The sequence below is a fragment of the Passer domesticus genome, chromosome 4 (assembly GCF_036417665.1).
Source record: "Passer domesticus isolate bPasDom1 chromosome 4, bPasDom1.hap1, whole genome shotgun sequence".
NCBI classification, from domain to species: Eukaryota; Metazoa; Chordata; class Aves; order Passeriformes; family Passeridae; genus Passer; species Passer domesticus.
Genome location: NC_087477.1, coordinates 25,823,889 through 25,839,035, shown reverse-complemented (window position 1 = coordinate 25,839,035; position 15,147 = coordinate 25,823,889). Strand labels below are relative to the sequence as shown.

The following is a 15,147-nucleotide window of genomic DNA, read 5'->3' as shown; positions in this document are numbered from 1 at the left end:
ACCCCTGGCAAGACCAGGGACACCTTCAAAAAAAAAAAGTTCAGGTTGCTGAGAGCTCCATTGAATGCTTCCTGGGGTGAGACATCTATCACCTCTCTAGGGACCCTATTTTAGTGTTTCACCTCTTGCTCAATAAAAAATGCCTTCCTGATATTTCGCCTGAATCTACAGTTTTTTACTTTAAAACCACTTCTCTTGTTCTATCACTACAGGTCCTACTAGACATGGTTTTTTTTCTGTATTTATTGTTAGAGCTGTAGGAACCCTGATTTTCTTTCATGAAAAAATTAATTTCTTGTAAAAAAAACTTGCCCTGGCAAGAATAATCAGGTTATTCCAGAGGAGCTTCAGGTTGTGAATGAAGGATTTTAATGTTATTTTTTTTATAAAAACAGCAGCACCTTCTGTTCCTGTAATTTTTACACACATCATTATTTCATTACAGAATGCTCAGTTACAGCAGGAAGTACAGATGTATATCTACCCACTGGCCTGTACATTTGGATGGATGGAGGATTCAGCTGCCTCCCTTTCTGCTGTTCTTGCTAGGGTGCTGCTTTTCCAGAGCTGCTTGATTATGTTGAGTCAGTTAGTGTGGGGGTGACCAAAAGGGTGTTTTTTTAACATAGTTAACAGCTAAAAAAATTACTTTATTCTTAGGAAGGAAGGGAAGAGTATGGTTGTATTGACTCACAATGCAAATCCCAGGCTGGGCATAATCCTAATTTCCCTAGCAGATTTTAAGGCTGTAAATGTGCTTTTCCCATTACTCAAGGCACAGACTAGTTGAGCTCATTTCCTTGCCTTTTTCTCTTTCTTTCCTTTATCTCTTCAGCTATCTCTTCTGCTTCCTCTAATAGCTCTAGGGGTCTTTATGGATAAAAGCAGGGTATATACATGACTGGCAGGGCATGCAGCTCAATTTAATTTTTTTATGATGACATGGCATCCTAATGATGACATTGGCATCAGGGACAAAATATGGAGAGAAATTTATGATCCCATTTGGAGTGATTTGCTAATGATGCTAACTGTGGGAATTAAAATGTTACCAAAATGGCAATGCATGTGTGCTTACTGATTCCTTTCCCACTGAGGTTGTTATTTAATGATATGTAGACAGCAGTCTGTTGTTTCAGCCTTCTGGAAATAATAGGCATTTTTCACCTGTTCAAAAATTGGTCACAGCATCACTTTCTTGAAAAAGAAGGGAAGTAGTGCTGGCTATGCAGTTGCCCAGTATGGAAGTGCCATTACAGCAAGAACCTTGGCATCAGCATATGTACAAACTTGGATTGTAGTAATAATCCAGACTCAAGACGTGAAGAAATATTGTCTGCAGAATGTCACATACAGTATTGCATAGCTCAAATGGGTTTTTGTGATGAGTAGGTTACAGTTGTGAGATGCTCTTACAAATCTGTTTGACTCAGCTGGGCAAAGATGTTTAGGAAGTGCTGGTCATTTTCAGGATGACAAACAGCCTGGTGGTGTGTGGAGGGAGCCTGTGCATTGAAGTGTTGTCAAAACCCCTGACAGAGCTTGCTTGCTTTGTAGAATGTCGTGTCATGAAGTCTTACTCGCGCTCCGCTGCCATGAGGCACGCTGCGTCCAAAAGTCCAGGACCTTCACGTCGGAGCAAATCCCCTGCCTCAGGTACTGCTGCTAGGAAAGAGCTGAACACATCAAATGCACAAAAATTGTTTTTCTAATGGGGTCTGTAATACAAATGTTTCCAGAGGGGGAAAAACCCCTTTTTTCATTTTGTCTCAGAGATTTAATACTAATCTAAAATAAATTTGCATTTTTTTTTTTTAATCCTAGGAAGAAACATGGTTTCTACTTTTTAATTACAGGGACATGTAGTTTCAGTTTATGAACCATTGGAGTAATTTGCGCTAATTGTGCTCTTGGGATATGTTTTCAGCATGGCGCTTGATTTTCTGGAAAACTATTAACTGCAGGGTTATAGATGTGGTTAAATTCATGTTCATTAAACCAGAGTATACTCTTAAATTTTGAATTAGAAAGGTTTCTCCTATATAAGCCAAATGCTATCAGAAATACAGCCCTTTGCTGGTTCAAGTAATTTTAGGACATGTACTGTACTGTGATTGCCCATTAACAGAGAATTTTTCTTCCTGTGCTTCTCATAATTTCAAAGAGAGGTGTTCACACTGTGATTTTGCCACCAGTTTGGCTGAACACCATATCTTCCAACAATTTTATGTAAATAAAGGGAGAAACTTGTTTTTTAAAAAATTCTTTAACCACTGCATTTAATTTCTAACTACTTATTTTTCCACTGAAATCAAACTATTGAATATGTAAATATATGATGCTCTTTTTTGAATGTAACTATAAATGTAAGCTTCTGTGTGTATTCAGAACTGTAACATGTTCCATATTCTCATCTCCACATTTGTTTTGCTTAATTGGTGCTGGTTAAAGTCATTTTATCGTTGGGATTTTTCAAGTGGAATATTAATAATCTGTTTATAAAGGTTGAATGTTTAACTGGAAAGCTTCAAAGGAGGATTGCAGAAAAATGTATCATGAAGGGCAAGTTTTGCAACTGATCTACATTTCATGCAATTCTTTTACCTCTAGTGAGATGATGTAGGATATCTATCACCAGTGAATTTTATGCAAAGTTTTTAGATATCAGTGCTGTCATTCCCATACTTATTTCTGCTTAGACCCTCTTTGGTTTGGTTAATTTGAAAAATATATGCAGAGTGTGTGGTATTTATCCTTCTATTTACTTGCCTTTTCTTTTTTTTTTTTTTTCCTTTCTTCCTTCCTTGCATGTTCAGAGCTGTTCAATAACTTCTTTCCTTAATGTCTTTTTCCTTTGTGTCAAATATATGAGTACAGTAAAGAGGGGTGGCCACTCCAGTGCTCATTCTTCAGCAAAATCCCCAGGTGAGCCATTACTATTATGGCTGTATATCACTAGTGTGTCTCCTCCCTCTCCATTTACCTGTATTTTTGGTGCTGTATTTGTGAATGTGTTCAAGTTTGAAACACATTTTGCATTGGATGAAACAGAGACATAATGGGTGTTGGATTTTTTTTTTTTTTTTTTTGAGGTGGATCATGTGAGTGAAATAATGCTTTTCAGTTGTTGGACATCCACTAATGGTGTCAAAGTTAAATTTTTAAAGGTATAATTAGACTGCAAGTAGAGAGCATTCTAAGGAGCAATGCATTTGAATGTTTATTCTAAAGCATATTAAAATGGAATGTTTTATGCCAGCAAAAAGACAGATGTGAGAATTACTAAAAAAAGCACTGCAAAACCATCTCATATGTTTCAATTTTATGTGCAATTTCTTATTTTTCTCGTATTACTTCAGCCTAAATTCTACAAAAACTGAGGAATCATTCTTTCAGTTCAAAATCGAAGCATTTGTGAAACAAGTAACATACTAATTGATTAGCAAATAAATTGAGTCTTTGGCTCATACTAGAAGTAAACAATTAAGAAGTTATTAATAGATTTTTAAGTTTTAAACATTTCAGTGTGCCAAACATGTAGCCTACCATGCACTACTTCAGAATGACAGAAAAGTTTTGGGTTTTTTTTCTGTGTATTCATTGGTGTGCATGTGGAAAGAAACCTCAAAATAACTTATGCTTAGAAAATAGATTAAAAAGGTAAATTTGGCATACATAGGGAATAACCAGCAAATCCATAGCAGCAGATTTGTTCCAATACAGATTGCTGGGTTATTGAGTGAGGGAAGAGAAAAAATGCTGCTGTCTGACATAGCAGTGTCATGGTTCAGCCTTGGCCAGCAGCTAAGCACCACTCAGGCACTTCCTGACTTCTGTGCTGCAGCAGGATGAAGGAAGGGAATTGGAAGGGTGAAAGTGAGAAAACTCATGGGTTGAGATATGAGTTGTTAGTAACTGAAGTAACAATAGTAATAATGATACTGCAATGAAAACAACAAAGAGAGAGACATAAAACCCAAGAACAACAAGTGATGTGAAGGAGCAGCTGACTGATGCCCTCTTGTCCCCGAGCAGTGTCCCCTCTGCCAGCATTCCCTCCCATTTTACTGCTGAGCGGGTGAGCGTGGTGCTGTATGGTCTGCAATATTCCTTGGATTAGCTGGGGCCAGCTCTTCCACCTGTGTCCCCTCTCAGCTCGTGAGGAGCAGAAAAGGTCTCGATGCTGCTCATGCTCAGCAGTCACAGGAACATCCCTGCATTAGCAGCACTTCCCAGCACAAATCCAAAACGTAGCCCTGTGCTAGCTGCTGTGAAGAAAATTAAATTGCACCCCAGCCAGAGCCAGCACAAGCAGTTGGCTAACTCCCTGTAGATACAAAATCTTTACACCTGGACAGGGCCAGTTCCAGCTTTCCCTGGTGTTGCAGTTGCTCAGCAGGTGACGTGCAGTGGCTCTCCGAGGGCACTGGCAAAGAGTAATCTGCAGACAGCTCTTTCCAGCAGAATAAACTGTGTGTTCTATAGAGGCACAAAAGTTGGAAGGCACCTCTGGGTGTCATCTAGTGACACCCCTGGCTCAGAACACCGCCCTTCTCCACCAAGAATAGCTGAGATATTAGCAAAGAGCTCCAGCACTGTCAGTGCAATCTGGGCTCCTCTTCCTTGCACAGTTTTGAGAGGGAAGCACGTTATGTTAACCAGCCAGTTTCACTGGAGCAACTTAGTGGTTCTGCCAATGCTTGAAGAGGATGGTAGTGACTTAGACAAGGATGTCTTACAGTGGTCATGTCCAGGAAGTAGTGACTCTTCTGGGAGCTGTATAAAAGAATCTTAGAACAAGCAAAAAAAAATTTTCCTCCTGTGGTACTAGTTTGCCATTTGGAAGCAAACTCTGAGATATTTCTACTGAAGTATCTCATTTTTGGTCATGCAAGAAGCAGAAAACACTAAGATAGCAGTCACTAGCCCTTGCCATGTCATACCTGCAAATTTTTTCTAAAGCAAGTATGCATTGGCTATCCAGAACAAATTGTTGGAGTCTACAACTTCAACAGGGTAGTGTACTCTTAGATGCTTTCAGCTTCTCAAAAAAAAAAAAAAACCACAAAAAAACCAAACCTTTAAAATCACCTATTTTTCTTACAGGCAAACATTGTTAAAATCAAGATGAAAATATCCTAAATACACTGAATACTTTTAAAAGAAAAAACTAAGGTTTATGGCCTGTAACAGAACTAGGAATATAAATCCAAGTTATCAGACTTTAAGATAGACTTATAGAATAGCTAAACACCAGTTAGTTATATCTTAACATCAGACCCCAGAGAAGAAGATTTTTGTGAAAATCAGGGATTTGTGGAAGTTGCAGTGCAGTCAGCCTGGCCTACTGACAGATGGGCTGCCCAGGTTGTAAAAATAGTCCTTGAAAGGCATCTCCCAAACTCAGATAATGTTAGGGTCAGTGGACACTTGTAAAATAAATCCAGTAGTTTAAGAAGTGATGCATAACTCATGACAGACCTGAATTGTGCAGGTTATTTAATTTGAAGCTCAGTTTCTGTTTACCAGGGTTGTCTTTTCTTTCTGGAAAAATAATTCATCACCGTGCTATGAAGCATTTTTAGCTCTTAAATTTCTGCCTAGTGTTCTTCTCTCCCATGAAAAATGAGGATCAGCTGGAAAGAAATGATGTCTCATCACATAACATTGCATCATATTTGTGTCTGATGGACAGTGTACTATTGTCTCTGCATAATGAAATTTGTCAGTTTGACCTTTTCAGAAAAATACAAGGACTGACCTAAGTTATATTCAATACACCAGAGAGATAACAAATGTTGTATGAGGCCTGTCTAAAAATCTGAAGTGAAAATGAATGAACCCTTTAAGACAAGAGGGAGGATATTGTGTATTTTCAAAGACAGTTGTACAAAAACAACCTACTAGCTTTTCACTTGTGGAGGTTTTTTTCCCCTAAATCAACATTTTCTGAACTACTGCTAAAGTTTTCTGTTATGCAAAAAAATAATTCTTCTTATTAGAACTCCTGTTCTGTGAAATATTCTACCTAGAAAGTGAGGTTTGATCCAAACTGAAGAGAAGGAGGGTCAAATATCCTCAGAAACATTTTCTTTCTATAAATTTTATTGTGTGATATTTGCACAATTTATTGTGCAATTTTTAAAGGCTGTGGCTTTTTTTTTTCTCCTTTATTTCTGTGCCCAAAACTCTTGCCCTGGCAAAGGACAGAATGGGCCTTTTTAATCTCTGGAATGACAATGCAATGATTCCTGTCTCCTTGATCCCATATCCAGCCACATGAATTTTCAGGGTGCAGTTTTGTGACATGCAAATATATATGTTATTTTTGGTCTATGTTTACAGACTTCAGTAATAACTTTTGATTTTTATTCATCTTTTCTTTCATTTTTTTACTTTCATTGCTTTGGCCAGTTAATGGAACCCCAAGCAGTCAGTTATCCACCCCAAAATCTACAAAGTCCTCCAGCTCTTCACCTACAAGCCCAGGCAGCTTTCGTGGACTCAAGGTAAGTGCAAGAACCATTAAACACCCTAAATTTCATTACTGTGTGACACTGGTGCTGAAGGAAAAATAAAGAGCTATAATTTTGGAGGGTAGCCTTGCAAGTATGATTTTTGCTAATGTGGAGAATAGATCTGAAGTAAGATTTTTGTGTTTTGTCTGGATTGAACACAGCATAGGAAAGGCAGAGTGTGATGCTGGCTCGAATATGCCACTTTTTCCTCTAAATTTTCCATTTTTCTGTGGACTGCAGAAATCCTCCAAGCAATTTGTATCCCTTCAGCCTACAGAATTGTAGTATTGTCTTATAGTCTGTAGCATTGCCCAAGTTTCATCTAAAGCAGGCTTATTTCTCCCTGTCACCACTTTCACCCCTGAATCCAGTCTCCTGCCAGAAAGGGTTTGAGCTCTTCCTCTGGGAGCAGCCTGATGTCTGGCAGATTTTTCTGTGTTGCACCAAGAGATTTCTCTTCCTCTCCCACTTCAGAACTGGCTGCGTTTGCAGCTCTTGGAGGCTGCTCTCTGCCTTTGGCTCAGTGAAATAAAAGGAACATTCTGGGTTGCAGGGGAGCATCTCATTGCTGCATTTGTGCAGCTGTCCTTTCAAGGGGAATTTTCTTATGGAATCATAAATTGCAGCCTTTCTGGAAGAAGACTGGATGGTTTGCACTGATTATTCTGATCAAGTAATAGCTCCTATTGGTGAGCACAGCATTTGTGAAGAGGCTGCATAATTCTGTGGAAAACTGTTTTCTCTGTTAAGAGACTGGCTAAAGGACGTGATTTGAATAGTGCTCAGATTTGGGTTTTGACATGCTAATTGTTATCAAGTCTTGTTTTGCAAGGAGTATTGGCACTGGTTTTTGCCAGACTGCTTGTGATAATTCTGACAAAGGATTTTGATTATTTTAATTTATTTGTTTAATTTATTTGTTAAATCATTCAATTTTAAATTAATTTAAAATTATATCAGTAGCTGTTTGGTTCAATAATTTTCAAGAGCAATAATAGTTCTGACATGGAAAATTAGAACTGTGTCTGTCTGGACAGCTCCTCTATGGAGCTTACAGTAGAGGACACCAGAATCACTGGGCTTGAGGCTCTCAGCTGGTCTGCACTATATTTAACAAATGCTCTTTGGTCTTTCTTTAATGAAATTACAAGTTTAGAAACGAGATCATTTGCCTTGGTTTTTTCCACTGCTGCCCTGTCTTGCTTTTAACTGATTAAAGTTGCATTAAGGCAGAGATAATTCTGATAGCAGCAAGCACTTCTCACCAAACTGGACATGTCCCTTTTCCCATTCTCGCTCAAGTGGGCTGCTGTACGTTTTCAATTTGGAATTTAATTGGTACTGGGTACTAATGAGTTTTTGTGTCAAATTATTCACCCCCATATGACCAAAGAGAACAGCAAAACCAAATTAAGCACCTCAGATCTGATGTGTTACTGAGGTAGTGAGTACCTCTTGTTTTGTCCTTTAGGATGCATCTGTTTAGCAGTAGTGTCCCAGCTGGGCTCCTGAGACAAAAGATAGGGAAAGTTATCAGGGGAGTTCCAAAAGGATCAAGTGTGCTGTTCAATCACACTTGTTTCTCAGTTTTGTTGTAGTAGTCAGGGCTGCTTTGGGGAAGCATTAAACCAGTAACACAGAGGCATAGTTTTGTGCAAAACCAGATTCTTTTAAGAAATTCATACACCCTTTTGTGAAATTGGGATTTTTTTTGTTTACTCTGATGAGAGAAAAGGGGGAAGCAGGGAACAATTTTATTATTTGGTGATTATTGCTTTTCCCTTTTGTTTAATATTTCCTTGTTGCTAGGACTGCATTGCTGCACAGACAAGCAGTCTGGCTTCCTGCACTTGTATAAAGAAGGTGCCATGACTACAGCTGAATGAAAACTTAGATATAAATACTATGTCAGTGAGAGAATAAGATGTATTTTAGAGTTTTCTGTCTTTGGGAGTTCAATATTTTGAGTGATTTATTGTGCACAAATCATACATATTTGTTTTTGTAGAGGGAGAAACAGCAGGACTGAATAATGGTTTTGTACAAGCTTGAGGCAGCATAAAAAAGGGAAAAAAATCAGAGTTGATGTTTCAGAACATTAGAGCAGCTGCACTTGAACTGCACTTTAAAAACTGTTTTATTTGAAAAGCCAGAGCAAAGTAAAATATTTTACTATAGATTAGAACCTTGCTAAGCTTTTTGTAGTTTGACAATCAATGTAAAGCGTAAGTGATAGTGCTAGTCATCAAGGCAGCCAGCTTGCAAAAATACTGACTGCAGCAGCAATTTCTTCTCAGTCTCAGACACTGAGTCTTATATCATATTCTCTGAATGCCACTGTTCCTTTAAAGTGCAGCCTCTTCAGTCCCCAAGGATTCCCTCTGCTTCACAACTCTTTTGTTAGGAGTTCAGGCGCAGAAAATTCCTCACAGGAAAGACTCCTTGTGAGCAGTTTATCTTTAAAGGGAAGGGCTGTCTCTCTGTCCTTTCTAGCTCTTCCAAGCAGAGGGCCCTGGTGCTATTAATTGTTCACTATATACAGAAAGTCCAGCATCCCAGGCTTGCAGAAGGGTTTTAAATAGGGGACTCTGAAATTATATTGGAGTCAGGAATTAAAGCTATGTCATAATAATAGCAAACATGATGGAATTTCCCCACAAACCCAAATAAAAAAATAAGTGACAAATGTGGATACTATGCACCCAATACTCTATAAAACTCGGGCTGTTTTATTTTTAACAGCCCAGAATCACTCTGTAACTCAGCATTTCACTTAGCAGAGGCTTTGTTTCAAGGTGAAGATTTAGATATAAAAGTTAAGAAGTATGGGCATGAAGTAAACGACTACTCTGTGCAGTGTTCTCTTTTCATCAAATGTGCTGAGTTGCTTATTTTCCTGTTGAATTCTGATGGAGATAGAATCTGGTGCATGGGTTAATAATAGTGGTAATGGTGCATTTGGTGTCACAGGACAGCTGACCAAGAGAAGCCCTTCTGCTGCTCTGGAGGCAGTGGAGAGGTTTAACATTTTGCTTTGGTTCTAAGTGTACATTTCCATGCAAAGCTGTTATGGGTGATTTGACTCTTAGCTCTACCAGTACATCTGTTATTCTGCACACATTGTGCCATAAAAAAAAAATCCAGAGACTAAATTAAATTTGGAAATTGGTGTAACTTTGGAAAGTGGTGTCATGAATTCCTTATGCTTACTTGGATTGCTTTATTGTCCCCTCTTGAAATTAAGGACCACAAAGTCTTGCAATCTTTTTAAAAAGAAAAAAAACCCATCCAAATAAAGAGGCTTTACAGCTGAAGCCTTTAGTAGACTCAGAATTATGATAAATAACTTTGTGTTTGAATTGGTTTGGGTGTTACTTTTGCAATTGGTGGATCACATGACCAAAGTGAAAGGGCATTAGAACCTGATCCAACAAATAACTTAAGTACTTGCTTAACTTTCAGCAATTGAGTAGTCCCTTTTACTTCAACGAGGATGTTAATGTACTTAAAGTTAAACATGTGCTTAAGTGATTTGAAGGATTAGTGCCTATCTTCATCAAGGTTTTTGATCTCTTCAGTTGTACACATGTTCTTTGTGTGTAGTTATATGTAAAGATCATTTACATGTGATTATCCAGCCTAGTGACACGGGGGCCACAGCAGTTCATAGGGGTTCTTTAAGTGATTCATTTGGTGAATTTACAATTCATGTGTAAGGATCAAAAAAAAAAAAAACTGAGTTTCTGTCTTACACATTATGTTGTTATTAAACATTATAATAGTAAATACAATCTATGAAACACTGATTATATAAATAGCATTATGTTCAGAATGTCTTTTAGTCCCTTCTTACTACAGACATTCAGGATGAATTGCAATGACATAACCAAAATGTCCCCAGATTTCAGAGAATACTTCTGCAAAGCTAATCCACAGTTCCACTGAAATACTGATACTCCACAGTTAGATTCACCACCATCCCATGTAGCTGCCAAGGAGTTAGGTATTTCTTTCAATATGAAAATAATCCCCAAATGTTTCCACAAACACTTGAGTCACAGGCACTCTTAATGCTGAGTGCAGAGGTTTGCCAACCAAGGTACCATTCCACTGCAAGAGAATAAGGGTTTGTATTTGTGGATCCTTAAAAAATAAAATTCACCAGCTGTGGAGTTGTGGCAGAGTTAGGGTTAAACCCGCCATTTCAGATTCTTATCTAACACCTCAGCCACAATGGCAGCATTAATTTTATTTTATTTTTGTATTCATTTCAGCTTTTTTCCCTGTTTATGTTTGCTTCCTTCTTGCGGTAAGAAGGAATGTGCCCAGTCATGCTCTGCCCTGATTACAAGACTGAAGGAAGTTGGAAATGTGGGCTAGATGTTCCCATGTATTGTCACTCACTGAAAACCCGAAATAGATTAATATTTTAGGCTGATGACTGATACTTGGCCATGGTCTGTTCTGCTATCTCTGCTTCATGCTTGAAGGAAATGTGGCTGACTGGCTAAGAGACTGACTCGTGATTTTGTACAAATGTCATTTAACCCAAATGTCCTTGTTCCTAATCCCTGTTAAACAGACAGATAACTCAGAAAGACAGCAGCCTTAACACAGCCTGGGTTTAAGTTATTAGCAAGGAGCAGAGTAGTAGCTGCCTGCTTGCTGTTTGGTGCTACTTCTGTGCCAAACACTGGTAAACTTCGTTGTTTCAGGGGCTCTGCAAAATGAAGTTGTACAGCTCCTAGTTACTGTACCTTTAGCTGATTTGGCAGCTCAGCTGCCACTAGAAACTTAAGCATTCATTAGCATTTCATGAGCCTTTAGACAATATCCCTATCTGTCAGTTCAGTTCTTTCCCTGACAATAGTGTTAATGATTTAAAATATTCAGCAGTGTAACCAGACAATGTCAGCTAAAAGGCAAAATGCTGCATTTGCATTCCCGGTGTCTCGAAAAGCCATTTCAACAGACACTGAGCTTAAGGCAGAGAAGCATTTTAATCCTTCCTGTGGCGAGTGCTGAAAACCACCAGAATGGCCCATGGAGAAAGCAAGATCTGGAACTTCACAGAACAGCAAGAAACGTTTCATAGAGAAGGGGGAATGATCTAAACTTTATTTCAATTTCATGCATCATCCCTGTACATAAATCAAATAAGTTGTTAGTGCAGGAAAATCAGTTTTCTTCAGCTGCCGTGCTTGAAAATTATTTAGATATTTGTTTGTTTACAGTGTCACAGTTACTAAAACTGGATCTATGTCTGGATACAAATCTGACATCTATATTGAACTGTTTGTAGGTGTCAAAATCTTCACAAAAATCTTCACATCGATGTTAGCCTAAAATATAGTGCAATAGATGGCTGAATAAATCTGATTATCATAGATGTACCTGGCCACCTAGGCCAAAATTGCAGGTGTAGCTGAAAGGACTTTCCTTTTACTGTTTACTGAAATCTGTTCAACTGCTTATCTAAATAGAAATATTGTGGCTGAATCTGAAATTGGTACAAGTGACAATGATGATGAACTTTGAGAGAACAAGAATGAAAGTAAGATGGGAGTAGAAAAGTAAACTGAATTTGTACAAGTGGTTTTAGTGTGGTTTTGTTTTCAACTTTCTGCTTTTTTGCATGGCTCTTTCTTGTGACTACCATCAGAAATTATAAGTTCTTTTGTACTTCCACAGATCTCCCCACATGGTGGATCTTCTTCCAACGTGAATGGCGTACCTGAATCCCTCCGTTGCCAGAGTCCCGAAGGTAGGACACCAGGAACTGCTGGCAATCCTTGCCAGAATCTTGCTGTGGATGACACTTGTCTTAGCCCTGTCTGGTGGCTTCTGAAGACTCCAAATCATTTTCTGTTTGGAGATGTGTGTTACCTTGTTGGTTCACCTTGTAAAAATTTTAGCCAAATTCATGCATCAAGGCAGTAAAGTGTAAGGAGATAAATTTTGATTTTTTTTTTGTCCATTGGTAGCATATTACTGGACCTTGCTCTTCAATAGTCACTGTCAGGAATTTGGCTGATTTTGAGCATGACCTGCATTATCACTAGAAATGTGTTTGTGGCTGGATTGAAAGAGAAACCCTCCTCAAAAGAGCTCATTGTGCTTCAGGTGGAACCACTGGCCAATCAACTGACCTTAGCTAAATTAAATATTTCATTCCTCATCTCTTTACAGCAAAGTCAATTATTTTAAAATATTTTTAAATTTAATGTTGGGGTAATGTATTTTATTTTAAAAATACTGAAATAAGCATCTATCAAAATTACTTGCATTTTGAAAGTTTTAGGAGTACCTATAATAACTTGAAGGAATTCAACAGATAAAACTTTTTGGGTCTTTTATATGCATTGTAGATGAATCTTATTTGCATTTTTGCTTTGAGTTTGCAAAAAAAGAAGCCAAAAAAGTAATTTGAGGTCAGAAAATTTTAGATTAAGAACTTCTAACTGCATTCATTACTTTTAGAATATGCCTATACAAGAACATAGCAAGAGGCTTATTTATGTGTTCAAAGGTCAAATATCTTTGGGTTCATCTTGTTCTTCTTTACACTTGAGATAAAACCAAGGGAATTGCAGCAGAGAAAACAACTTGCTTTTAAGTTTTGTTTTGCATTTGTGACTGTTTTTTGTCTGTGGAGCCCATTGGGGATACATTGCATCCTGCTGACACTTATTTTCAGCTTTCATTACTGACTTCTCTATTTTTTTACAGGCTTGAATGGAAACAAGTTCTCAGGGTCATCTACCATTCTTGAGAAGTACAAAGTGGGGAAGGTGATTGGTGATGGCAATTTTGCTGTTGTAAAGGAGTGTGTGGAACGGTGAGCAAGGAAACTGTTCAGTCCTGCTGCTTATTGTGCTGGATAAAGCCCTGTGCATTAACATAATTTCCTATACAAATATAATGAGATGAAAGCGAAGAGCAGTTGCAAAAATATGCACACACTTCAGGAGAAATAGGCATAGCAAAACATGCAGAGCTTCCTGTGTTTTCTTGTAGCAAAGGGGTACGAGAGCAGCAGAGAGCCATGGCTTTTTATCCCACAAAATAAAGGAGCCATCACCTTCTCATGGTGCCTCCTGAGGAAACCCCACTGCTCTTCAAGAAATCTCTCACACTACAGATGGTTGTGGGTGGCAGGAAATTCTATGTGGCATCTAAACAGAGTTTGAGAGACCCTGCACCCCTTCTGCCTCAGCAGTTCTGCTGCTGTGGTGTCCCCACTGCTGCTGTGATTTGTCACAGCTTCCAGCATTCTGTGGGTAGAGTGCTCTTAAAGACATGCAGTTGTTGGCTATCAGCCTCTGCTGGTGGCTCCCTTGGGCTTGCTGCTTGTGTTGGGTGCTGTGGAGGGGCCAGACACTTCAAATGAACCCTGCAACATGCCTGAAGTATCCTTGTGCCTGATTCCCTGTGGGGTAGGCAGGATACCTGTACAGACCTGTGCACTGCTGCTGCTCTTCCTCTGCAAGCTTTGTGCCACACTTTGCTGCCAGTGCAAACGTAGCAGATGATCTGACTGTCACTTTCTCAGTGTATTTTTTTTAGAACCACCTTCTGCTATTTCCGTCAACCTGAGAGTTAATCTCAGTTTCTTAAATATTATGAGGAATCTCCAGTTTGTATGCAAATACTGGGAAAACTCAGCAAATGACTGTGAAAAACATAAATGTTAGAGAGACATTCTATTATTTGATCCCCACCTGCTGGTTTGAGTTAAATTGAAGGAAAAACAAGTTGGAATGGAAACACCTCATTCCAGAACTGAGGTCAGACTAACAGGTCTGTAGTTCCCTGGGTCTTCCATCATGCCCTTGGAAATTCAGTGTCAGCAAATGGAAGGTCACTGCTCCCACCCCTGTGGGCTCAGGAGACTGGGCAGCACAACTTCTATCAGTGGCACTAAAGACTGAGGCAAACAAAAAAAGCATTCCATGCCTTTGCTTTATCTTAATGTTAGTCAGGTGACAGTCTTCAGCAAGTTCCAGTGTTTTCTTTCCAGCTCCCTTTGCTGTTGACTCGCTTAAGAAATCCTTAAGTGACTCAGCACTGGCCAGTTTCAGCCCTCATGGGCCTTTGGCCTCTCCTCTGCTCCCCCTGCATGCACCAACCACAGCTCTCAAATCTTCCTGCAAAGCCCCACCTTGCTTCCAAAGATCCTCTCAGCCAGGCTGGTTCTCTGCCACTTAATGTTTGGGAAAATTGAAATCTCCCACAGGAGCAAGGGCTATGGATGCTCTCATCATTACTCACAGAGTAACTCATCAGTGCTTACATCCCCACCAGGTGATCCCAAACACCCCCTACACCACCTCCTCTGTTTTCCACTGCCCTTATCTTCACCCAGAGGTTTTCATGAGGGATAGCAGGTTAAAAGCACAAGATAACATGTTTGTTATCAGAAATATAAGCTGCGCATTTTGGAAATCAATTAAATCACACTGGAAATGGGACAAGGGCTGCTAAGTCACTGAATGTCATCTGTGCTTTTTAGAATGAGGAAAGTGGACTAGAAAAACAACCTTCCAATTGCAAAAATTTTAAAAAGGCACAATTACACTTCAATATCTAGTTTTGTATCTGATAAAATCTTTAATGCAGCATTATTAAA

The 15,147-nt window shown here is 38.9% G+C and overlaps 1 protein-coding gene across 6 annotated transcripts in view; it reads left to right on the top strand.

The window, feature by feature from the left end:
* The window catches only part of DCLK2 (doublecortin like kinase 2), a 79,109-nt gene that overhangs the window by 45,720 nt on the left and 18,242 nt on the right, over nucleotides 1-15,147 (top strand). For 4 of the 6 annotated variants that reach the window (XR_010360798.1, XM_064416680.1, XM_064416684.1 and 1 more), the window contains exons 4-8: nucleotides 1,558-1,656; nucleotides 2,878-2,925; nucleotides 6,415-6,509; nucleotides 12,210-12,282; nucleotides 13,248-13,356. Coding sequence is in view for 4 of the 6 variants with exons in the window: in XM_064416680.1 (XP_064272750.1) it covers nucleotides 1,558-1,656; nucleotides 2,878-2,925; nucleotides 6,415-6,509; nucleotides 12,210-12,282; nucleotides 13,248-13,356 (424 nt within the window). In the remaining 2 variants the exon portion in view is untranslated. The remainder of the gene's footprint in view (nucleotides 1-1,557; nucleotides 1,657-2,877; nucleotides 2,926-6,414; nucleotides 6,510-12,209; nucleotides 12,283-13,247; nucleotides 13,357-15,147) is intronic. The other 2 variants (XR_010360799.1, XM_064416682.1) reach the window with 1 other exon arrangement.